At 46.1% G+C, this 27,079-nt stretch overlaps 1 protein-coding gene across 1 annotated transcript; it reads right to left on the reverse strand.

The window, feature by feature from the left end:
• Positions 1–537: 537 nt before the first annotated feature.
• On the reverse strand, positions 538–27,079 carry LOC308142806 (ubiquitin-associated and SH3 domain-containing protein B-like). Its single transcript, XM_080513387.1, has 14 exons — positions 26,917–27,079; positions 8,709–8,762; positions 7,493–7,679; positions 6,813–7,011; positions 6,555–6,724; positions 6,268–6,476; positions 5,999–6,143; positions 5,651–5,774; positions 4,812–4,931; positions 4,344–4,436; positions 4,130–4,274; positions 3,887–3,993; positions 3,648–3,757; positions 538–3,344 (listed from the first exon to the last, which is right to left on the reverse strand). The coding sequence occupies exons 1-14, from the start codon at positions 27,042–27,044 to the stop codon at positions 3,207–3,209; spliced, it is 1,929 nt and encodes a 642-aa protein (XP_080369513.1). The 5' UTR covers positions 27,045–27,079; the 3' UTR covers positions 538–3,206.

The following is a 27,079-nucleotide window of genomic DNA, read 5'->3' on the forward strand; positions in this document are numbered from 1 at the left end:
AAACACAATTCAGATATATTTTATAGAAACAATTAAATATGTTTATTACACAGACATTTTTAAAGCCAATATGACAAATGATTGTAGAACCTCCAGTCAAAGTAATACTATCCAGTATTTATCTTTGGATAAGGTTTCATAGATAAATAGATTTGTGTGTCATCTGCATAACAATGGAAGTTAATGGAGTGTTTTTTTTTTAAATAGATTCCTTACAGGAGGCAGGTCTAAAGTAAAAAGTATCAGTGACCTACAGAACCCTGAGGAACTCCATGTTTAACCTCCGTGTGGACTGAAGAGTTATCGTGAACATGAACGAAGTGGAACCTGTCTGATAAAAATGATCAGAACTAATTTAGTGCTGTACCTTTAAGCCTGATGACGTGTTCTAACCTCTGTAGTAAGATGTTCTGATCCATAGTATCAATGATCTGATCATTCGTATCAATGTTCTGATTATTAATACCAATGATCCGATCATTCGTATCAAACTGATGGACGGACAGACAGGCACAGGGACGGGCCAAGGAAACCAAGCAGGATGTAGAAGTTTATTAGTGAAGGACGGCGGCGGCGCCACCTTCATTCCAGAACAAAGACAAATTAAACGATAAACATCGACGCCGTCGACAAAATATAAAATATTGCAGCTGCTGGAAAAGGACAGCTTCTCTCCACTGAACCCACAAAGCAGCACAAACATCGTCTGATCTGGAAAATAAGGAGCATGTTGGGGCAATAAATAGTAAACCAGGGGCAACTGTGCAGCGTGACTTAGCCCCAGTTGGTTTTCCACCTCCAACTGAACTCGTCTGACTTCAGCAACACATTTCAACCTTTTCTTCATCTTCATATTCAACAAAAAAAACTTGAGGGAAATACATAAAAAAGGTTCTATTAAAGTGAAAGAAATGCAAATGAAATGATAAGAACTTCACAGCTAACATGTTAACGTTGCAATGGAAGTAAGACTGGTAACTGGTTTTAATCTGAAGGAAAATCCTGCAAGAAAAACGGATTTGTTCAAAATATGCTAAAAGATACATCCGTCATTTTATTTGAGGAGTTTAAAATTTGAATTAAAAAAAAAATCTAAGGCAGACGGCACGCTAACCTGTGAAGAAGATTGAAATAATCCAAATTAAAAGGTTTTTGTAGCTTTTTTTTACATGTAGCTGAGCTACACTGCTTCGCTTTTGGTTGGATTATGAACAGAACTCGGTACGAGACTTTAACTGAATTCGTAAACAAGAAGGCGAAATGTCCAGGAACAACGTTTACATTCATTTGGAGGTGGAAAAGAAGAATGAATCTTTACTTTGTTGAACTGATAAATGATAGAAATTAATTTTAAACCATTGGATTCCATCTCATGAAAATAAAAGCAATCAGTCATTGCATGGAAGTTTTCAAACCTGCATATTTATCTGTGTGTGTGTGTGTGTGTGTGTGTGTGTGTGTGTAAACACCTGAGATACAGAGCAATAAATTCTCACATGCTAATAAAATGACAATCTGTTAATTATTTTTTCTCACAACAAAACAAAAATAACAACAAAAATAAAACACTTATAAATAAATAGAAAGTACAATGGAAGACCTTTTTTCTCAATAAAAAAAAAAAACGACTTAATTCCAACAAACGCACATGAAAACGGCTGTTGGACGAGACGCTACGATGTGATTGTCGTTGTGCAGGTTGTGCTATCGTAGCCGCGGCGCTCTCGCTTTGGCGATGGCTAAAGGAGACGTGGGTATGCTACATGTGGCATCCGGAGGGACAGGGGATGGACGGATGGATGGATGGACAGGGGACAGAGGGATGGGCGGATGGAGAGACAGAGGGACGGACGCTCCCTGATGAAGACGTGAACTTCTTGCACTTAGCAGATGAAGCTAGCGGCGCCATGTTTTCCCGCTGGGAGCGACAGAGCGTAGCCTTGCTTCTGCAGCTGGCGGGGCCATTTTGTGAAAAAAGCTCTGACGCCCATCGTCTCAATGAAAGTTAAAGAAATACAAGCTACTTCAAGTATCGCAGTACTCATTATAGTTACATTCAAGGAGCTAACTTGGCTGGCAGGTTTTATGCTAATGCTAAGCTAGCATGTATTCAGTATACAATCCAGTCTGATATAAAATCTTCATCTTATTTTAATTCTACTTTCACTCATACTAGCTGTAGATGAAATATCGTTTTTTTTCTAGGTAACATTGGTGGTTTGTTTTGCTAGTTTAGCATAGTTTCTCATAATTTCTCATCAAAGTAAAACATTAGCAATAAAGCCTGAGTGTTGAGTTCAAAGTAACACAAGTCTACGATCTAAAACCACGCTGGGCTCGCGTGATGCTAATGCTAATTTAACAAAATGTCCCAAGACTGCAGCTGTGTCCTCGTTTACCCGCTAACGCTTTCAAGTGAAAACACTAAACTGTGGTTGTGTTCAGTGGCGGGTGACGCCAGCGCTCCGAGTCGCTGAAAACACTAACAACATCCCAACTTGGTGGTTTTTGACAATCACCATAATAACGATCCACCTTGGTGATCTGTTCACCAGAAGAGTTTATGTTTAGATCTCATTGTTCTCTGCTGCCTGTGTTTGTGGTTTCTTTACAAAAATGACAACAGCACCCCCAGTGGCCAAACATGAAAACAACATACTTTTCAGTGTTTCTGTGGAAACAGACATCGTTTTCAGAATGTAGCCGTGTGAGCGCAAAATGTTTCCGAGATGAAAATGCAAACATGATGTGTTTTCACTTGAAATGTTGTCGTGTAATCGGTGAATGTGGCGATGTCCCGCACAGCGATGCTAACGCAGCCACAGCGATGCTAACACGTAGCGACAGCGATGCCAACACGTAGCCACGGTGATGCCAACACGTAGCCACAGTGATGATAACAGGGAGCCACAGTGATGCTAACACATAGCCACAGCAATGCTAACATGTAGCCACAGCGATGTTAACACATAGCCACAGCAATGCTAACATGTAGCCACAGCGATGTTAACACATAGCCACAGCAATGCTAACATGTAGCCACAGCGATGCTAACATGTAGCTACAGCAATGCTAACATGTAGCCACAGCAATGCCCATAAACAGGTAGCCCAGAGGAACGTCTCACGATGGCAGGCTGAATGCGGGTGTTCATAGCATGTGGGGGTCCAGCATCCGGGGGGGGGGGGGGGGGGGGGGTGGGGGACTCACTCCTGCAAGAGAGTCTCCCTCCAGTCGAAGGTGTGGTTGGGTCCATGTGTGAGGGGCAGGATGGGGGGCTCCACCAGCTGCCACACCCCCGAGTCACCCTGTTCCTCACAGGCACACAGGCCCAGGTACGGGATCTGCAGACCCAGAACAGCAACAACTCAAACGTTCAAGAGACAAACATTTGTCGAGACAACATAAAAATGCCATATAAATAAAGTTGTTATTATTATTATTATTATTATTATTATTATTAAGATTCACATGGGCAACACTAGTATTACACGAACACAATGAAGACCATTTTGTGGAATAGCTCAGGAATCACGGCGTAAAGTGAAGTTGTCTGTCCTGAAAGGCTCTTTTAAATATGTCTTCTTATTAGAACATTCAGGTCTGTTTCATGTGAAGGTGTGGACAGAGTTGTGGGCGGGGCCAACCTTTCGCACCACCTGGATGAAGTCCTTGGCGCTCTGCGGGCTGCGGCCCTGCAGCTGCCGTGTGCACGCCTCCAGAGACGAGGCGTGAGCTACGATCAGGACGGTGTTTCCTGCAGAGAGGAACAGAACATCTCAGAACCTCCTCGAAACCGTTCAGAACCCCTGAGGAAAATCTCTAGAAATGATCAGAACACCTCAAGAACATCACAGATGGAAACATGTGGAAAGGTGTTCCTCACCAGTGTTTCTACAGTCCGACAGGATGTCTTTGGTGACCTGGAAGCTCCGGCTCATGTAGTTCTCGTAGGATTCGGACACGGTGAGCTTACTGAGCGGGACCAGAGGTCTGCGGCAGGAACAGAACAGAGGTAAGGCGCGACCTCGGCTCTTTTCATTTTTAGAAAGCAGCCCCGCTAGAAGATAACTTCCTGCTGCTTCAGGTTCTCCAGCACACGAGGCCTGTTGCTCTGAATGGATCCCACCTGTAGGTGGCGTCCACACTGAAGTGGGCTGCAGCCAGCTCGGCGGGGGGGATCCAGGCGGGCAGGGAGCTCCCAGACACCCACTTGGTCCACTCGAAGAGGCCCGGCTCCACGCGGAGCTTCAGCTTCCCGTCCTGCTGCAGACCTGCTCACACCAACACCGCCGGTCAGACCTGAGGACGAGGGCGACTCCAGGATGAAGACCCGGGCTCACCTTTCAGGATGTGGTGCGCCGTCTGGACGCAGCGCAGGGACGGAGAACAGTACACCAGGTCCAGCACGGTGCTGCTGTCCAGCAGAGCTTCCCCTGGAAACACCACATCGTCAGCTTCAGCTCAGCTCCCATCAAACCTTCTGATGGAGACGGAGGGACGAGCAGGAGACGGAGGGACGAGCAGGAGACAGAGGTACGAGCAGGAGACGGAGGGACGTGCAGGAGACGGAGGGAGGAGCAGGAGACGGAGGGACGAGCAGGAGACGGAGGGACGAGCAGGAGATGGAGCGATGTGCAGGAGACGGAGGGACATGCAGGAGATGGAGGGAGGAGCAGGAAACGGAGGGACGAGCAGGAGACGGAGAGAGGAGCAGGAGACGGAGGGAGGAGACAGAGGGATGAGCAGGAGACGGAGGGAGGAGACAGAAGGAGGAGACAGAGGGACGAGCAGGAGACGGACGGACGTACCGACCAGGCGGGCCTGAGACGAGCCCATCACAGTGATGGGAGCGTCCATGTCGTAATCCCTCTGGCCCCCCCACAGGGGCAGGCTGGGGGGCATGTTCAGGTTGGAGCGCACATATCCTCCTGCAGAAGGTCAAAAATACAATATACAATTAATTACAAAATTAATTCATTAAATTAATTTTGATATAAGGTTTACTGTACTTTCTGGACTAAAGCTTACCGTCTTCTCTGGACCAAGGCTTACCGTATTCTCTGAGCTAAAGTTGACTGTATTCTGTAGGCTAAAGCTTATCGTATTCTCTGGACTAAAGCTTACCGTATTCTCTGAGCTAAAGTTTAATGTATTCTGTAGACTAAAGTTTACCACATTCTCTGGACCAAGGCTTACCGTATTCTCTGAGCTAAAGTTTACTGTATTCTGTAGGCTAAAGCTTACCGTATTCTCTGGACTAAAGCTTACTGTATTCTCTGAGCTAAAGTTTACTGTATTCTGTAGACTAAAGTTTACCGTATTCTCTGGATCAAAGTTATATTAGGTTATTATAGTTAGATTATTTGTACTGTTTTACATGTCAGTGTGATGAATTTGGATATCTAAAACTTGTAGTTTCTCTCGAGGTCTGTTGCTGTTTTTCAGTGTAGAGGTGATAATTTTACTACCTTATGTCGTAGAATTCTACATAAATAAGACTTATTGGCCTCAATGAGCTGCGACTGCTCTTGCGTACTGAAATATGTTGTTATGAATATGAAATAATGTGCTAAAGAGCACATTCCCCTCATGAACTGCCATCTTTATAGAGACGGAGCTTGTTAATCTACCTTGTGCTCGTTCTCACCTTTGCTGTCGGAGCAGAGCGAGAGCCAGTGTTTTCCAAACACCACGTCCATCCTCTCCCCATGTCTGCACACCAACAGCGTCCGTTTGGGCTGTCGTGAGTGACCGCCGCTGCTCCGCAGGACCTGCGGGGAACCAAAGGCCCCATAGGAAACACGACTATCAACTTTTCTACAGTTTAAAACATGTTCACAGCTCTTCGTGTCTTCAAAAAAAAATCGTAGAACTTTATATTCGTCACTTTTTTTTTTTCACTTCCTAATGGACTCTGACATGGAGGCAGCAGGCTCCCCTGTGGTTCCTCTCAGCTGTCAGACACTTGCGACACAGACGTGGCGGCTGGAAGCACCTGCATGGGGTGGCAGATGAGGCTGAGGGTGGGCGTGTCTCCATGGCTGCTGTTGTCGGGGCGACGGCCGTCCAGCAGCCCGTCGAACATCCCCCGATCTTTACTGGTCCGGTCAGCAGGTCCACAGCTGAAGAAGGAGTGGGAGCTACAGGACAGGAGAGCACAAATACCAAAATATCAAGGAGGGGGGGGGGGGGGGGGGGGAAGAGACTGGAACGTCCCTCTCTCTCTCTCTCTCTCTAAAATCCCGTGTTGTCCTGAGATCTCACCCGTGAAACACCCAGGTGTCGGACTCGTCGGCCAGGTTGACGTAGTTCTCGGGCAGCAGGCCGGACAGCCCCGTGGCCAGCGAGGACCCGTACACCCAGCCCTCGCTGGTGCTGCTCTGATCCACAGGGGACATGAAGACAAAGTCCCCGGGCAGAAGCTCCAGCTCGTCGTCGTTCTGCGGCAGGTAGGGGTACATCACCCTCAGGGTCTGCGGGGGGGGGGGGGGCAGAGCTTAGGTCAGCCCGGCTCCAGCAGAAAAATCTGTGTGATGGTGTTGGTGAGCCACCTCGTGATTGGCGAAGCGGATGTCCCGGGAGAAGAGGACGGCCAGCCAGTCGCAGCCCAGCTTCACCTCGATGCCCTTGGCCAGTTTCTCCAGCGAGGCGAGGTGATCGGTGGGGAAGTTATAGGCCAGAGTCACGTGGAGCTGCTTCTTGTGAGGCTCCACATGCACCTCTGCGTCAGAGACGGGGCCGAGCGTCACACACACACACCACAGGCCGATCAGACACCCCGGCGCCAAAACGTGACGTCTCGCTCCTACCTGCTTTCCTGGCCGCCTCGGCGGCGAAGTCGGCCGCGAACTGCTTGAGCACGTCGGCCACCTGCTCCTCCACGAAGAGGCCGATGAAGTTGGAGGAGGTGTAGAGCTCCAGGGGCAGCGGGCTGGGGAAACGACCCCGCCACTGTTGTACGGTGGCCTGGAGGGCCTCGCAGAGAGCCTCCACTTTGTGGTCTGCGCACTGCGGGGGAAACAACGGGGGAGAAACTTCAACCCAACTTGTGGGACGATCGCTGTGGGAAGTCACTTGTGAGCAAGTCCACTAAAGCTGTGGCTCTGCCGGTTGCAGGTGCGATTCCCGATCCCCCCCCCCCCCCCCCCCCCCGCCGCCGCCCACATATCAAACTGTCCTGGAGCAGCTGCTCGGCCTCCATTGGAGTGTGAATGGGTGAATGTGGTCGCCAATGTAAAGCATTTGATGAGTGAAACTCATTCACCAGTAAAGCAGGAAGCATTAGGGTTCTCAGGAATGTTCTTCAGCTGCACGTCATGAATGAACAAAGTTTCATGGCAAATGCTGTAAGCTGCTGTAACTGTACCCGTGTTACAAATCTAACATTAGTTTTCAACCACATATTTGAGACGAGTCAAACGGTCCCCTGTTCACAGAGTCCCTCGGAGAATCGGGACGTGGAGGGAGCGTGGCGTTCGGGATAACTTACCATGAAGAACTGGCAGAGCGTGATGTGAGGGAAGATGTTGTGCGCTTTGTTTTTGCCACATGTGACGCGGCTCTGCTGCCAGAAGTGCGACAGCTGGTTCTGCAGGGGCCCGCTGGGCCGCAGGTACAGGACGAACTCCCGGGGCAGAGGGTCGTCCAGGAAGGGGTCATCCACGTGAGAGAAGAGCCTGGTGGCGCGTCGGAAACGGCACAGCACACACCTGACTGCCAGTCACTGTGGAAGCTGAACATTTTTTCAACTTTGCAGCACAGATAAAACGCGCCAAGGCACATCTCTTGGGTATAAACTCCGTGGGAGCGTCACACTTAACTGGATCACTTCCTGTTTCTTCTGCGGGAGCAGCTGCATTCAAGCAACGTGACTTAAAAACAAGTTTTATTTATTCATTCTTGAGCAAAACTTTCTTTTCAGTACAAGCTGTTAGTGCACGGAGCCCAGGGCTCTGTGCTCAGCCCACTTTTCTTTTTTGTCTCGATGTGAATAATTAAGCTGCTAAATTTATTGCATTACAGATCTCCTGCTTTAGGAGCAAATACATTCTTAGTGTGTCCTTGTGATGATTTGGGACTATGGAGGACCACTACTTGATCCTGAGGCTCTTGATATCTCCGTGGTCAGATAGCATGAGGACTGTGGAGGAGTATGTGTGGGGGTTACATGGGCTTTATTGTTAACGGCTTTATTTATGTATGTGTGCATGGAAACCCTTTAACAGAAAAGCTTTCACATATCATTGGCTTATCTAAGTGAATTAAATCCCAATAAATACACAGGAAACAGCAGTTTTAACAGGAACATTATCATTTATCGACCGAAAGCTAAGGTGCAGTAAATAAAACTGCATGCAAGTACTTTCCTCAAGACGATATTCCTTCTAAATATTGTTTGCATATCACTGATATTATTTGTCCAGGATTCACTGAGCTATTAAATTTAATGAAATTTAGTTTCATGTAATTTAAAGAGGAGAATTTCAGATTTCAAGTTTTTGGTAAACCTGCAGAGTATCTGTACACACTCCTCCAGCAGGGGGTAGCACGAAACACGTGTCCTTCACTGTGTGTGTGTGTGTGTGTGTGTGTGTGTGTGTGTGTGTGTGTGTGTGTGTGTGTGTGTGTGTGTGTGTGTGTGTGTGTGTGTGTGTGTGTGTGTGTGTGTGTGTGTGTGTGTGTGTGTGTGTTAGATGAAGCCTCACCAGTCACATGCCGCCTGCACACTCCGACCTCCAGTTGACACCAGTGCTTTGAGTCTGTAGGAGAGGAAAGTAATCAGATTACATGTTGGACTGATGCGCCACTCTGTCACAATGTGTCAGTGTCCTGAGGAGGTTTTTTTAAAAAGCAAATTAAATGAACACAGTGGAAACTGTGACTGCAGGAAAAGAGACATGAGCTGTTCCAAACAGAGGAGGAGGAGGAGGAGGAGGAGGAGAAGGAGAAGGAGAAGGAGAAGAAGAAGAAGGAGAAGAAGAAGGAGAAGAAGAAGAAGAAGAAACTGAGGCTCCATTTCAAGATGCTTCAAGTTAAAACTCATCGCTTTTGTTTCAGAAAGGTTTTGCGTTTCCACGGCAACAGCAAAAACTCTGAACACCATGGAATAAAACCACACACAAGGGCACAGACAACAATCCACTATGAAAATGATCAATGGGAGTAAACGGACATCGGTAAATAGACAGACGACCATTAGGATAGTTGTTACTGGTGAACATAAAACCAGCAGGTCCCAGGAGAAGGTGGATTGAGAGTCTCTGGAGGCCGCCATTGTTGTTATCGCCCCTCTACTCGTGAAGTAGAAGTGGCGCGCTTCAGCAGTAGCAGCATCTCTCAGCTGTAAACTCAGGAAGGCACCTGAGCATTTTTGAAGAGTTCCACCTTGGGAGCCACTTTGAAAAATGTGCGTTACCAGTGGCCCTGAGCGCCGTTGTTGAATTAACAGAGACACGAAAGGAAATTCAAATGGAGCATTTTGATTGAATCGCACACGATCCACTGCATGAGGCTCCGTCTGGCTGCACAGACAGGCTTAATGCACGCATGGAAACAAAGATGCGTCTTGACGTATCTTGCAGGCTGATGAATTCAGTTGAATGGTTGATTAATGCCGACCGAGTACTTTTGAGTACTTGTGAAGATGAAGAGGCGCCTCCAGCGCACGGCGGGGAAGGAGAAGTGTGAACCCTGCTGACGTGAGCGTCGGTTTGTCGATGGTGCTCTACTTCACGTGTACTTCCTGTACAAACAGGAAGTACCCCCCCACTGAAAACCACTTAGCACACAAGGTGTAAGAAGAACCAGGAGCAGACGGCTGCCTGGCTGGAGGGAGGGAGGGAGGGAGGGAGGGAGTATTCCCAGGTACCAGAGGTCAGCGGAGGAACTCACACACCAGAGGGAATCACAAGGAAAGTCATTCCTCAGATCGAGTTTTCTTCACGTAATTATTCAGTGACTCACTGGTCGGCTGATTCTTATTCGACGGTAGCGTCGGCACACGTCAAAGTATATAAAGTACCTTGGTGACGGAGTCGTCCAGCAGCTGTAACGTGGACGACGTTAGTGAGAAAAAGCCTCTCACTGATTTCCAGTCTGAGCGGATCAGAGGAGCAATTAGCTGCAAAAAGATGCAGATAAAGAGTGGAGCCGGAGCAGAAACACAAGCAGCACTTTGTACCGAGCAGAAGATTCACTCTGCATGTATTATTTATCTATCCGACCAGAAACACTCCGACAGGACTCTTAGACGCAGCCGAGGTTATTTTCAGCCGGCAATCAATATATATGAATGCAAATATATTGCCGATTCTCAGTGTTGGGAGAGAGAAGTGGTCTGACGATCAGCAGCTTCGCCGGATTACGGAAACAAAATGTGACCGATGGACGATAAACTGAACACAATCCAGGACGAGCCCTTGTCAGTGAGTGACGGGAGGAACAAGGGTTAAAGTGTCGACTTAAGTTTCATCTTTAACACTTTCAGTGAGATTTACCGCATCATCGACGGCAACCAAAAGTTCAGGAACAATACATATTCTTGATTGCGGCGCTCAGACTGTCACGGGTTTTTCTCCAAATTCATGCAACATTGTGAAGACATTGAAGAAATACTGAGTGAATAAAATGCACTGACTAATAAGTACAAAGAAAAGAACCACAGTAAATCTAGCATGATCTCCCCCCCACCACCACCACCACCACCACCGACAGCCTCCACTTCCTGTTCCCGTGTCTCAGGGTTTCCACGGCCGTGAGGCTGCAGAGGAGGGGAGCAGTGTAAACACCGCTCCACATGGGAGGCGCCGCTTCCTCTCTCAATCACGAAGGGAACCGAAAAAAGGAGCTTGCGCCGATCAAAAGGCCCGTCGCTCCTCCAACCTGAGTGGTCGGTTCAAGTCTGCGACGGAGGTAAGACGTGGAGGGGGAGCCCATCAAGTGCGAAAAGTCGGCGAGAAAAGTCTCGCTGCGTTTTGCCTGAAAAACGACTTCCAGGGCACGACGCTTTCCACACAAGTCGCACCAAATAAACAGAAACAAGTTTTGCGTGGGAGTTTGGTGACAGGGAAAGGCTTCAGGTTGGTTATGTTGATGATGAAGCGTTTGTGCCGCTCGCTCGTTTCAATTTATCGGAACTTCTTTAATAATTAAAAAAAAAAACCACTTTAAAGGAGCTTGAATGTTGACATTTCGCCTGTGCTATTTATTATGTACAGTTTACTATGGAACTATTTCCACCCTTCTACACGATGACGGTGTGTCCAAGCATTTTCGTAGAAACGGACGTTCAAAACGCAAAACATTTGACATTTTCACTTAAAAAAACCATTGCTAGTTTTTAACAGCTTAATATAACCGAATGGAAAAAAAAAATACATTACTCAATAAATGGATTAAATACATTGAGAAATATGAAACCCCAAAATTCTGGATTTGATATATGAAAATAAACATACTTTAATCAAGGGTTTTAGTTAAATAAAAATGATGTAATATATTGAGTATATTGAAAGCTATCGAATGGATAGTAAAAGTGTATTTGTGATATTAGCATTAAAACATGTACCAGTAGTTCATATACAGTATTAGAAATTATGTACATATTAAAAATGCAGTTAAAACCTCTAAAACATGTATTTCATACATTGAAAGCTATCTACCATGTCAAAAACGTATTGAAAATTAAATCATAAAAATATATTCAATTGCATTGAAAAATATCCAATATCCAAAGTGTTTTATGGTATTTGCAAACAACAACAAATATTTTATACACTGAATAAACATGGAACGATAAAATGTTTTTTTTAATTAAAAAATGTGTGATTGAACATTTATGAAGAATATTTAGAATATATGTGCATGTTAAATTAGTTTGTGCCGTTTATCAACCTCATTAACAGAGTGAAGTCAGATTTTTTTTACAAAAACAGACAGTTGTGTGGATAAACTTTGATTCTATTGCATGTTTCGACCTTCTATTGATTCTTCAGGTTTCTACTAACGATTCAATCATGTTTCCCCCATCATGTGGACGTTGTGTTGAATTAACACTGATAGAAACGGATGCAATTGGGTTTCTAAAGAGATGCTGGAGGCTCCGTCCCATCGGAGCCTCTCCAGCACCTGAAGTGTGCACTGCAGTGAAAACATGAGACCCTGGTGACCGTCTTCCTCCTCGCTAATGAAACTAACTGTGTGCAGAAAGAGTGATCGGACACAGTGCGGCTGCTGCAGGAATCTCCTCCTGCACCTCCTCTGGATCCATCAGCTCAAAGGAAAGCAGTCGCCCACAGAGACGCGAGGGCGAGCTTCCTAGAGCGTCCGGTGAGAGCTGCTCACTCAGACAGGAAGCGGCAACGCGCCCACACTGCGCCGCTCACACCCAAACTGCGTCACACTCAGGACGTCGGTGCAGAAACGTGATAAAAGCAAAGGCGAGGAGCAGAAATCAGAATGGGGTGAGATATCAATGGTTTCCTTGGTGGGGTCATCGAGCAGGAAGCTGCCCAGTCCGCGGGAGCTCCGCTGGTCTGTGGACGTTATTCTGGGCTTCATTCGATGGAGGTTCATCATTTGGTGTAAGATCCACGCTGAAGGCTGCTCATGAGGGGCAGTAATACCGCCATGCAATAACTGGGAGGAGCTGTGAGCCTCCGCTATCACAACGTCAACAGTGATGGTGGGGGACGTTATCAAACACATCAGAGCACAGTAGCTACTGACTCTGGATCAGAGAAAGAATTTGCAAAGATCGTTCACAAGGCTGAAGAAATAAAAGCTAAAGCAGATTCACAAACTATTTGAAGACCAGAGAAGGTAGAAGACCGAAAATACCTTGGAAGGAGAAGAAGGAACTCGACCGACTGACTCACCAACCAACCGACCGACCGACCGAACCAATAAACTGACCAACCTATCATCAAACACCAACCAACCAACAAACTACAAACCAGCCAACCAACCAACTACACAAACAACCAACCAACCAACTACACAACCAACCAATCAAGCACATAACCAACCAACCAACCAACCAACCAACCACACAACCAACCAACCAACCAACCAACTACACAACCAACCAACCAACCAACCACACAACCAACCAACCAACCAACCAACCACACAACCAACCAACTACACAACCATCCAATCAACCACACAAGCAACCAACCAACCACACAACCAACCAACCAACCAACCAACCACACAACCAACCAACTACACAACCATCCAATCAACCACACAAGCAACCAACCAACCACACAACCAACCAACCAACTACACAACCAACCAATAAAGCACACAACCAACCAACTATACAACCAACCAACCAACCAACCAACCACACAAGCAACCAACCAACCAACCACACAAGCAACCAAACAAAGTCCTGAAGTCCAGAAGCACGAGCTGACAAAATGCCGCTAATCAAAATAACTGCAGCACATCTGCTAAAAGATGAGCCGATGACAAAAAAAACAACTGATTATACAATAAGTTGCACAACTTTTTCTGATCTTGAAACTCGGCCCCACATTCCATATGTGTGAAAGCAGAGAGGCTAATTTGTCCGTCAGAGGCCATCTTCAGGGCTTCTTAGCCGTAACACGTTTCTATACCAGCAAACCTTGACCTCATCAGGTCTTTGGTACGAAGGGTTGCTTTCCCATATTCCCTCGGTGTTTGATCAAATGCTTTCATCCATTGTTGGCCGAGCAAAGTTATCGAAGTATCAGAATGACTATAAATGAGCAGTGTGACCTGGAGTCTGATATTTCAGCCTCTTCAGTCATTAATCCACTGTTGTGTGAAATGTTCTTTCCATCGATTGGACGAAGTGTGACATGAGTGGCGCGGTGATATGAGTCACCATTTGATGACAGAACTAACCCCATTCTGACCAACGTCGCTTTCTGTCGGCAACTTCACTACTTAGTTTCCGCTCAAGTAAGCCAGAGACGACGACAACAAAGAACAACGGTTGACATTTGGCGTTTGGGATGTGTCACAGTCTGTGGTTTGAGGCGTTCGAGAAACAGTAAAGTCGATCTTTCTGAAATGGACTAACTCTGCAGGCGATCCGGTCAAATCCAGGACTTGGATGGTTGTTTAATCGAGGCGTATTGTTTCTCCACAGAGTTTCTATGTTTCTATGTCCTGGAGTGAGTTACAAGCTCAACTTCACAAGTTTGCACCGAGGCAGAGAGAAGTGAGTTTCTCAACTTCTGCAGTCTGCGCTCAAGTTTCCTCAGCTTGAGGCTAAATTTGATAAGAGTTGGCGAAAGTGCTCAAACTTTTGACCTGGATTGTTACGAGTGTGAAAGAAAAGAAAAGTATATAAAGTTGAAGAAAATAACACGAGTTGTTGTATTTTTTTGTTAGAGTTGGGACTTGATTTAAAAGAAAACCTGCTCGTGTTCTCCACAAGTTTTAAAGTCATGAAAAGATGAAGATGCTTCTTAGACGTGAACTCTCCCGTTCCTCTGACAGTAGACACCTGGATCACTGAAGCAAAATATGATCTGTCATCAACACGTGATGTTTTATTTTGAAATTGGACTAAATTTACAAGAGATGCGCCGATACCACTGACTTTTAGCTACCAAGTACCAATGTGAGTACTTCTTAAAAACCATAAAGCCGAATTTATACTCCATACACCAAAGATACAGGAAGGCTATGTGTTGCTGAGCACCTCTTCCACTCTTCCGACGTGACACATGACCCAACAACCGGGAATTCTCCAGGATCTCAGTGCTGACGCATGACGCCACGTAATACTGGCCGGCTTGTACGGGGCGTCTTCAGTCAGAAACACTTTCTGCGTTTCGTCTGCAGAACAACAGAATAACGCAGCTTCTAAAAGATAAAAGAAACACGACCATCGACGAGAATAACCAGAGAGAGTCTGAGTGCTCGGGCTGGGGCTTGACTGCACATGTGCCACATCCCCTGGTCATATTAACAAGGCAAAAAAAAAAAAAAAAAAAAAAAAAAAACTTCATCTGTTCATTCAGAAAAACTACCATCAGATGACCAATACGCAGGAGCGTAATACATAAGGAGTGTTTGTTATGTTTTCCTGCTTTTAGTGCTTTGTGGTCTATTTGCTTTGGGATTGGTCCAGAGTGCCCAGGGAGGGAGGCGACAATAATCCAGGGTACTGAGATACAGACAATAATAAATAGAACTTTAGGTTGACATCACATTGAAAAAGAAAATTATTGCTGCATATCCATGCGTGATTGTGTAATCCGACTGGAAACGCCACGGGATGAGTGCCGTTATTCAAACGGTGCGTACGGCCATCGGTTATAACACACAAGATGAGTTCATTGCACTCTAGCAGGTTTGCTTCATGCTTGGCGTGTTGCCTCTGCAGGAGCTGACGGGACCGTCCACGTTCACTCCTCGGCAGAACGTCACGTGCTGCGATGCAAGCAGCTCGACGTGGGAATTCAAACTGCTCTCGTCTGAGTGCTGCTCCGACTCGTACACAGTGCAGCAGCTGTTAGGCGGCAACAGCTTCCTTCCACATGGCGAAGTCCGCTTTCAGCGAGCGTCGTCTCTTTTTATGAGCAGTTGCTGGAGTCAGTCGTCTGAGCAGCGCTGATGGAAGGCTTCGTTCGGGACGAGCCTTTCCCTCTGACGTCCGGCCAACTGCCGATTCTGGATCCGTATCAGCTGCTTTCACACATGTGCAGACAGGCCTCTGGTACCTCCAATTGCACAAACACATGTCCCCCGCCGTCCTGCCGACACCCCCGGACACTCGGGAACGACGGCACCGTTCCGCTGGAGTCGTCCAGGAACTCCGCCTCAAACACCCGTCGACCTCAAGCTTTGGCTGGCTGTCCTTTTAACGGCTGAAAACACCACGTTTGGAATACGGCTCCCAAACAGGAACTTTTGGACGACGCTCTGACTCTGGCGTCATGGAAACACAGGATAAGGCAACACTGTGAAAACGCCGGGGCTCAGGCTCCGTGGAGACGATGGAAACATGCCGTCCTCCTGCAAATGTGACAGGAGATTGTGCAATGCTGAGGCCGTCACATCGTGATGACCCCTCTGAGCCACCGTACTGATCCACGTACTCGCCTCAACAACCAGCCAGACTAAAATCTTAAACACACGTTTCACTTTTACTTAAACTCATCGATATCAAGATGTTCTGAACCGAACTAGCACAGATCTTAATGTCTGACTGTGCTAATTCCACTCGTTCAGTCTCTTCCGTGAAGAATTCCCATCAGCACCGAGGAGTTCACACATGAGAAGTGAAACACACACACGTGAAGAGAAACACACATGTGAAGGGAAGCCGCTCAGTCGCCGTGGGAAATCCCACGTCTGTGTCCTCACACTTCCTGTTTACTCATCTCACCGCACACGCGCACACGCGCACACACACACACACACACACACACACACACACACACACACACACACACACACACACACACACACACACACACACACACACACACACACACACACACACACACACACACACACACACACACACACACACACACACACACACACACTAGAAAAAGGATTTTCTCTTTTGTCTGAGCACATTTAAAAATTGTTTATTGTCCATTTATTGTTCTTAAGTATTGTTTATTTGCTTCACTTTTAAAAAAAAACAACAAAAAAACTGTTTTGTAAATATCTATGAAATCCTTAAAGAAAACTAGTAGTAAATATGTGGATGAGGCACTAATTCAAACTGGAATCGTCACTTTTCTCTTGAGCCACCATACAAAGCTAATGTTTTGAGGCATCAGCTTTACGTTCTTCATTATCGGGTTCCTTCAACGAATTGCTGTCTGTTTAGCTGCTCGGCTAATCTGAGCTTTGCTATTTATTAATGTGTTTACGGGTCAAATAACGTTCTGTTTCGTGCTGCACGACCAAACCTCATCTGAACACCCGCCACAGGAGTGACATTTCCTTGCTCGAGCAGTTCTCAGATGGGACTACTGGAGGATCCGGCAGCAAACGCTGCATGTTTAGCCTGTAAGTTGTGTGTCTGATGAGAATAGATCCGGAATGTGGGAGACAGGTGAAAGGTCGTGCTGATGACAGGTGCTTCCACTTTTTTTTGACTTGCTGCATGTTTTCAGCTCTCAGCTGAGCATTCTGCTTGGGTTACAGCCAACTACTGGCTTGTAATTCTAATTAAAAAGTACTTTAAAAAAAACCCAACAACCAACAAATCCCTGATTCTGCGGCCTGGCGGGTCCTCACTGTGTTGACACACACAGAGAACACAGCGCAGTTCAATCCAAAAAACCTTTAGGCTTTCCATGTGAACCCGAGGTCTAAGCCCTCTAATCACAGATTTGCTCCACTTAGATTAAATTAAAATGTGTGCATAACGTCCACAGGATTTTGTTAAAGAGTGTTTTTTTTCCAAAAATCCAAAATACTGGATGAAAAATTGTGCAACATTCTGAGCTTTTTCCCTTTTTGTGAACTCTGAATTAAAATTTTGGTGGAATCAAGAAATGATTCGCACAGATTGAAATGCAAACATTGTCCAATCCACACATTGTGTGTGTGTGTGTGTGCGTGTGCGTGTGCGTGTGTGTGTGTGTGTGTGAGCCAGCATTGTTCTGCGAGCGGTGGACGTGGACACAAACTTCCGTGTTCACAATAATAGAAGTGAATAATCTTTTTCCTGTGTTACTGTTCATTGTTCCATGAAGTCTCCAACACACACACACACACACACACACACACACACACACACACACACACACACACACACACACACACACACACACACACACACACACACACACACACACAATGTGGAAATGTTGTTCTATCTGTCTGCTTGGCAGCGTTTTATTAGAGCTACATGAAAACACACTCTTCTCCAGATGGAACCATGAAGCATTAAGAGCAAATGCATTTCAATTTATGTGAGTTTCTGCATGGCTGACTGAGTTCAGCGTGTGGAGACCCAAAGCTTTCTCACTTTACATAATGGGACCAAAGGGACTGTCAATATTAAAAAAAAAAAAAAAAACCCTGCTCGTGAGCTGAATGGCCATTGTGGCCTGTGGAACACGATGTAAATCATCAGTGGATATTATGAACAGACCGTGTGATGAAACAGGGTTGCAGAGCATGAAAACGTAGTACATTAAAACTCTGGATGCCTCTTTTTTTTAAAGGAGTACGAGTACTAACCTTAAGCTACTTACCGATACTGGTATTGGTACGAGTACTTATCATTGCCATCAAGCCTAATTTCTCCTCCATACACAAATGGTGTGCGACGGCTAGACATAATTTAAAGTCAAATCACACACAAGAATACTCTTATACTACTCAACCATACTGTCCTGACAAAAGCCTTGGTCTCAGCTCATTAACATTAACCCCTTGACTCCAAAATTAAACCAAAAGCTAAAAAAATAACCCTTAAGAGACAAATATATTGAAACATACACATCGTGACGTTTCTGGACACTGACCCTCTGCACGTCGACGTATTGGACGATCAGATGGATTGTTGCTGCCCGCCAGGTGCATGTGAGTGTGTGAGGACAGAAAGTGTGTGAATGTTATTCTTCCATGTTTAATGATGGACTAGAGCTGGTGCAGAGGTCAGGACAGAAAGCCCTCCGGTCCAACATCAGTATTCAACTGAGCCAGCGCTGCAGAATAAATGAGCAGACACGTTCTCGCACTTTGCGGAAAAAGCTTTAATAGAGAAGTTACTGGAGCTAAAACACTCCACACCAATCGCAATGGATAGACTGAAAGAACTAAAGCATTAAAAAAAAAACAACAACAACTTCTTATCTGATTTAAAACTGGCCACAAAAGTCTGTCTCTGCATTTTCTAAGCTTCACAAAAGCCGGCCGATGAATCCGACTTTGTTGAGGTTTGAATGATGGTTAGCAGCTCTGCCTCCCTCCAGTGAGGTGGTTGTGCTTGTGAGCCTCAAGAAGTGTCTGCCGAGCTGAAACTCTAATGTGCCGAGTAATAAAGGAGCTTCCGCCTGTGAGTTATGAGGATGAAAATGAACTCTGGGTGTCCGGCCGTTTGTTGGCGTCTTCGGGGGGGAAACAATAAGCATCTTTCTCCATATTTCTGTGCCGCTTCTCCTCCAAACTCATTAAACTTAATTGGTCCTCGCTGGAGAACCATTGCAGGCGTTCCAGCGCGGAAAACGCAGACGTTGTGTTCCGACGCCTCCAATCACAACACATCCCCGGACACAGACACACACACTGCCTGGTCCTGATGAGCAGCCAGATCGGTCTCGCTTCAGTCGTTACCGTGGGATCTGCTAGTATCAACACATCCATCAAACACTTCTTTCATATCTGTCCAGAAATACAGGGTTATTAAAAGACCATGAATACAAGCCAGATAGTCGCCTATAACCTGTTAAACGTTGGTGACATTTGGAGTTTTACGGATCTGGAGTTGGGTTCTCGCCACCTGAAGACCATCTACTGGTTCTATTCTGTCTCCACCAAGTCATGGAACAACTTTAAACATCGAGGCCTTTATATACCAAGTAACACCTCATTTTTCAGAATAGAGGTCGCAGTTTCTTTATTTATTTGCCAAGTCATGTGACTCATATCGGGAAGCGATACAAATCCCAGCAGTTCACTTTCTGCTAATCTCCGGGGATTTCCACACGACCATGTGCAGGGTTTCCAGAGAATGAGTGGGAAGGTGAGAAGATTTCCAGTGAGCAGCAGTTCTCTGGGACAAAAAGAGGTCAGTGGAGAATGGACAGACTGGGCGGAGACGATAGAAAGACAACAGGAACTCCAAGAACTCGCCAAGAGAGCCTGGATCCACCCTGCATGGAATCAACAGTTCGGCTGCTGTGACTCTTCTTAGAACCAAACTGAGCTGGCGACGGATTTCTCCGGAAGACTTTGACACTCCACAGTCTACCAGAGGATGTCTTCTTCGATGGGTTCAGGAGACTCAGACGTCCTCTAGTCATAGATCTCAGTCCAACAGACCAATATAGCAGGGATTAAAGCAGGTGGGGGTATTAAAGAGCATGGAGCATGAGAGTGTACTCACACAGGAGACATGATTGTTTTATCTGTACGACCAGCCTAATAATTGTGACTTTGAGGAAACGGCATCTTGTTCTTCTTCATGAGTCATTTTGACACATCAGGAGCAACAGAGGGAACCATGTGCATCTCCTAAACTGAGAACCTCATACATACATTTGAATTAATGTGAATGTTTGCATGGCTGACTGAGCCTAGCAGGAAGTGACGGAAAGGTTTCTCACACTCTTTAAAATCACCGGCAAACGTAGTTTCATTACAAAAACAACCCACAGCACCCACTAGTGGCCCGACGGGCTAACTACATTGTTTTCAGTGTTTCTGTCGTCACTGTACAATGGACATCCTGTTCAGAACGTTGCTGTGTAAACATTAAACGTTAAATGTTGTAAAGTCACGCGGGACATCTGGACGCCTGGAAGCCACAGCTTTGCTGCAAAGACAGTATATCGGCGTACAACCAGCGTCTCCTCCTCCGAGTGACTCATTTAAGCTGCAGCCGCATCCAATCAGGCCTTTAATTAAACGTCTCCTCGCATATATTTTCCCTGGCTGATGCCGTCAGCCCGGTCGGTCGGCGGTGCAGCAGGAGCACCGGGCGCTGCGTCCCACTGAAGTGACCGTGAGGCCAGACGGTGGCGCCGGAGGACGCCGGCTGCTGGAGCCGTTCCAGGTGCGGCGCTGGCAAAAGGTAGCGGCGGGCACAGATGGCTCAGTCCTCACGCGTCACACACAAAACCACAGCGAGCAGCAACCCCAACGACCGAAACACAGAAAACCTCACCGCCCAACGTGTGAATCAACGCACACACTCACACACACACACACACACACACACTGACACACACAGCTTGAAATGTGAAGGAAGGAGCACCTGCACACCGCGGGTCGAGGAAGGCTCCCTGCCCACAGGCCAATTGAATGTTTTATGAATTTGTGGGATCTTTCAAATGTGGGAAGTGAAGGTTTGAGAGGAGCAGGAGAGTTGGTGGTGGACTGGGCAGCGAGGACGGAATGAGGACGGTCCGACGCCTGCGTGCGGACGTCCGTGGCGAGAAAGGAGACATCGGGCAAGAAATGAGCTCGAGCATTGCAACGTCCTCCAATCAGCAAGCTCTGGTACAACACTCCTACCATTAATGTTTGATGGGAGTGAGCCGGTGCTGCCGAGGAAGCGAACAGGACAGAGCCGCTCTGCTGTCACGGTCTCACCTGAGAGACACGAGCAGAGACAGGAAGCAGCGAACGAGCTGAGGAAGACGAGTTCCCACTGGAACACACTGGTGGGGTCCCGCAGGGTCGCGGACACTCCCCACCCCGGGCTTCATCTAATGAACTTATTATATCCAGCAGCGCCTTCGGCGCCCACATTAAAAAAAAAAAGAAGAAGAAGAAAGAGTGACGCAGCAAACTGAGGCAAGCATGTCAATGTCGTAGAGTTTCCTCTTGAAACCACAATATTGCAGTTAGACACAGTGTGGGTGCAAATCCAGATATCAGCGTATTCATCTGTGGAAAAAACAGACAAGCCTTTATCAATCAAATCACAATGTTTTACGCAAGAGTGAGACATACTGAGAAGGTGTATTACTCAGCATGGTCCACCAGTGTGACGCCTTCACTGTGGAACCCCGAAGACTGAAACTACACAAGCCTTGGAACTGAAAAACTCAATGTAGGGTCACACTGACAAAGGAAATACAGGATGAAGTCAATCTCGATGAAAATAATAGATTTTTTTTGTACCAGGACTCTTGAATCTAGAGTTAAAATAGTAAAAAAAAAAAACCTGGATTCATCAAACTGGAGGCAAACCTTGACCAGCTTTAATACAAACCCTTCAAACTAAACCCAGATTCTGAACCAGATAAAGACAAAGTGCAGCATTTCTAAACTGTACCGCTCTCTGTGTAAACAAATTTTCCCTGTCAAATAAAGTCAAGAGACGATAAAAGACTAGCAGTGATAAAATGTATCACATGAGAAAGATGCCAGAAATTTCTCTGAGAACTGAAAGAAAGTTCCGGAGATCACCCAGGATCTGATTAAAGGCAACCATTTCCAGTTAAAAAAAAAAAAAAAAAAATGCAAACTGCTGTTTGACCAGAGCCATTAAAAATACAACTTTTTCAAAAATGGCTTCCAAACACTTGGGGCCGTGTTGCCGTGGAAGCACAACACTTTTTGGAAACGCTTGGTCACCGCACATCACAGCCTTCAGAGAGTCATATAAGAGCGTGTCCACAACGTGGTGGATTTATGAACGGCGGTTTCAGAACGTTGTAAATGTGAAGGTTTTCTGAAAGAAAGAAAAATGCAAAGACGGTGCTTTATCATTTGAAAGGTTGTGGCGTTAATGAAGGTGGGCTACGGCGCTCCCGCTGAGGTTCATCCCCTCATTAACGAACGAGCAGGAAGTTGAGCTGAGCCCCACTGCGCTCAGCGAGGCCAGCACAGGCGCCGCGGGGTGTTGTTGCTCGAAGAGTTTACGTGGAACGTACAAGCCTTCCTCCCCGGCCAGAGGCACCACCTGGAGCTTCAGACGGCCGGTAACGGAGACATCTGAGCCTCCTGATCGGATAGCGCTGCCCGTTTCCCTGCTTCCGGACGGAGCTGCAGATGAGCAGTGATACCGTCACCGAGCCGGAGTGGAAGTGCGCCAGTGAGCGACGGCGGCTGTACGCAGACGGGGATGCGCCTCTCCCGTTTCAGGAAGGAGACTAATGACATCTCTGTGACCTTGTTAGGAGCCCCCCACCCCTTCTCCAGCAGACAGATAATGATGACACATCAAAAGCGACAGCGGCTTCCCACAGTCGTCTCCAACTAGTCCCAAAGAGCCCGAGACCAATTTGTGAAGCCAAGCTCGAAAAATGCATTCATACGTTCATCTGCACTACAAAGACACTTGACGGGAGGACAGGAAACAAGGGAATGACTCAATAATTCATGAGAGTTACCAACTCCACAGCACAGACACTTTCCTTCTTTCAGATCAGCAGAAAAATATGCAAAATGTGGCTGTGAGGAGAGCGAAACACGTGTCTGTTGCTGACAGCTGGTTGGGAAAGAGGTGGAAGCACCGGTCGGGACCATAAATGCAAAGAGACGGGACCCAGGAGACACACGGCGCTGCGTTGTGGACCTCAGTGTGAAGGCGTGCCGCCGGTAAAGGGAAGGGAAGGGAAGTGAGCCACAAAACACTACGTGTCGTGATACGTCCGACGGCGACATCGATACATGTGCGACACACGGTGCAGCCCTGCAGTCTGGTGCAGACGAGAAGTTGAGAAGTTCCTCCCTCACAGACGAGACGTGCGACTCGGCACCGTGAATGAACTTTGACTGGAAATAAGGCACTGCTCGCTGATTCACGCTCACAGACCGGGAAGCTGCTGATCCTTTGACCTGGAGTTTTTTTTTCTTCTGCTACTTGTGATTACTCATGATGACGTCCAGTGTCTGCCGTCCTCCCGAGCCTGGCGCTCGGCCTCGACCTTGGGTCGGACACAAACTCCGCCGCCTCCCGGAGTGCCGGGGTGCTTCGGCGTGACTCTGCTTGTTCCATGTATAATTAATCCATCGCTGCGTTAAAAGTGAGCAGCGGACCGACGCACCTCGCGACTTCCTGGAAGCTCGACAGGAGAATAAACGTGCATCATCGATTCTGTCTCCACAATGATACAAGCCGTCCGTCCGTGCAGCGAGCACCGCGCCGGCACGGTGGACATGTGGGATTTACTCTTCGTCTTAAAATCGGCAGGCGAATGTGGCTTCAATACCAACCTGTGCAATGCGTTAATGACAAAAAACAAACAAATAATACAAATAAATGATGGTTCAAATGTGCTATAAATATTAAATCTTCAAGATTGATTCAGAAAAAGGGAATGACTAAGCTCCTGAATAACGTCACTGTGTTGACGGGGATACTTGACCAACATTCATCCACTTTGGAAACGAACAAACCGTCTGAACATATCAGCTGCGTGCTTTTATGAGGAATATACATTTATCATTGTAATTGAAAGGCATGAAATATATGCAATAAAAATCATGTTTAAATTCTATTGATTGAAGTGTCTATTTGCCTCGAAGGGATTTGAGTTTTGTGTGGAATTTCGTAAAACTTCCATAAAATGACTCAAAAGTTTGCAAAACTATACATACATACATACATACATACATACATACATACATACATACATACAGCTTAAACCTCATGATATCTACATAATGAAAAAAACTACTTTTCAATCAGGTTACAAAAAGACACGTTTTATAGAATATGGTTGGAATATATCAAGCCTGTGAGATCGGTTTTTTGACCCTAAACACACCGCTATTTCAATAAATATTTCTGCAGCCATTCAACAATTTAGAAATGTAAGACATAAGTGGAAATGTTCATTTAAAAAAAAAAATTTTTTAATGTTAAAACCACCATGCATCAACTGTGAAATGAGTAGATTTGTATGTTTATTGACTGAGGCCACGTGTTTGTTAAAGTCAATCTTCAATCACTTCATTAAATGTTTAAAAAATGGAGAATATAACACATTCATTTAAAAAAAAGAAAAAATAAGAAGGTGCAACTGAGTTGTAATACCACTGTTATAACTGCCCATATAAAGTCTTTCTATACATGTTCCTGTCCCAGATGTGGGGGTTATACACACCTTCCCTAACACAACCATGGCCTGAGCGCGCAGCAGCAGAGAAATCTAATCTTTGTGTGCAGAAATAATCCCTTTAAAGCAGGAGTGGGAGGGGGAGCACCTGCAGTGGGGTCGCCATGTTTGGTGGGTCAAACTCCCCAGACGGAGGAAAATAAATGCCTCCAATCCCCCCCCCCCAAAAAAAAGAGTATCAAAGAGACAAAAGCAATGAGAGATCACAGTTTGAGATGCTCTCACCGATGAGACACTGACACACACACACACCGCCTCCACAACACCGCTTAGTTTCCTGCTGCTTTGTGATCAATGGAGTTCTCAGAACTGAATACACATGTTGGAGCCTGTAGTCATCATCTGACTGTAGTGTGTGTGCGTGTGTGTGTGTGTGTGTCACGTGATGAGCACTGGGACAATACGCTGAGCAGGTCACGTTACTTCAGTCCGTGTAAGAAAATTCTTCTGATTAAAGTCCATCTACCCAGCGTCTATATATTAAACCCAAGTATGGACTTAGTATCACTTGACATGTGATATCACTTCGTCAAGCGTCACAAAATATTAAATGGTTCTTGTTTTATCTGTGTAAAATGTGCAGCTTAGCTGTAATACGTCCACCTGCCACTAGTCGGAGCTCCAGAGCCACCAGACAGCAGAGCTACAAAGTGCGGGTTGTAGCAGTGCTAACCGCATGTGCACACAACCGTAGTTGTTGTTTACATGTTTAGAACGTATTGTTCCTCCTTGCAAAGACAACCTGCAGCGCCAACCCGTAGCCTGACATGCTATCAGTGTTTCTGTCATTTCCGTAGAAATGGGCAGCGTTCTCTTGTAAAACTGAATGTTTTCTGAAATAAAAATAAAAACTAAAACTGGTACATACCACCTGAAACCACTAGATGTCACTGTATGCCAACAGAAAACTGCTACAGCAGGATTTAAAATAAAAATTACAAAAACGTAACAGTTAAAACAAACATAGCAGCATATATATATATATATATATAAGTTTTCTTCTTCGTGAAGCCCTTTGTAACAGTAATGTTGATGTACGACACGTGGCAGAGCAGCCACAAGATAAATGTTTTCAGTTTACTAAACAAACAGCCTCACTTTTATCTCTTTATCACTTCAGTCTTCCGTTAAATGCATTCATGGTTTTTATTCTCGGTATATATATACAGGTATATTTCAGGTGGAGCTGCTGCTCTTTGAAGAATTACTGCTTCAACAATCCTCCTACTTTGTCCTGGTTTCTGCTCTTTCAGTTCAGCAGCGTGGTGTTTACACACACACACACACACACACACACACACACACACACACACACACACACACACACACACACACACACACACACACACACACACACACACACACACACACACACACACACACACACACACACACACACACACACACACACACACACACACACACACACACACACACACACACACACGATTGCGATCCTGAATCATTCATCCTGTGAGTCGAGCCCAAGGTTTCTCAAAGTGTGGGAGGAGGATGAACACTAAACTAATTCACATTGTAAGATATATTTATTCAGCAGATGAGATACACACACGATAATAACTCTGCGATTTCTGAATTTTTCATTTTACCATGCTGCCTCGTTTCCTGACATTTGTTTTGTAGTAAAAAAAAGGTATTTTTTTTAAACGAGTAATTCCGTTTTGGTTTTTTTAATCAACTATTAGTCAACTCTGTTAATGAAATTTAAATTTTAGTTGACCGAGTTTCTCATTTCGCATTCATCTTTTAAAGACTACACTATACTCCAAATATCAAACGTCAAGCGTGACTTTAATATAATATAATATTTTAGCTTTAAATTTCTTTTGACATCGAGGGTTGTCTGATGGGACGTATCAGTATGTTTGTAAAAGTCACTTCTTACGATACATCTCATGATCGGCCACACAAACAACAAAAAGGGTGAATGACAGTCCAGGAAAAATATGGTAACGATATATTATTGTTTAAAAAGTTACTGTTTTCACTGTAATATTCAGCTGGCTCTTCCTGTTTGGCAGCCGGGCAGCGGCTCTCCGTCCTCCGCAGAGCGGCTCTCCGTCCCACCGACCAGTGTGCCCCCCCCCCCCCCTCCCTGCTCCCAGCCCGGCCCGCTACTCACGCTCTGGGTCGGGGGAAGCCCATGGACAGCAGCACGTCCAGGCTGGAGCCGCTCTTCATGGAGCCGGCTCGGTTCTGCCGGAGCCTCCGCGGGAGGATCTTGCTGTAGAGGTCCTCTTTGGCGGCCATGGTCCGCTCGGTCCCCCGGTTAGTCTCCGCTCGGT

This window comes from Blennius ocellaris (genome assembly GCF_963422515.1).
Source record: "Blennius ocellaris genome assembly, chromosome: 2".
NCBI classification, from domain to species: domain Eukaryota; kingdom Metazoa; phylum Chordata; class Actinopteri; order Blenniiformes; family Blenniidae; genus Blennius; species Blennius ocellaris.

Bases quoted from the DNA above. Each gene is read 5' to 3' on its own strand.
- LOC308142806 (XM_080513387.1), bottom strand. From the start codon at position 27,044: ATGGCCGCCAAAGAGGACCTCTACAGCAAGATCCTCCCGCGGAGGCTC. The intron at 7,012-7,492 runs GTAAGTTATCCC...TTTCCCCCGCAG, and splicing joins CGCTCTGCCAGTTCTTCATG to TGCGCAGACCACAAAGTGGA. The intron at 3,345-3,647 runs GTTGGCCCCGCC...CTGGGTCTGCAG, and splicing joins TCATCCAGGTGGTGCGAAAG to ATCCCGTACCTGGGCCTGTG.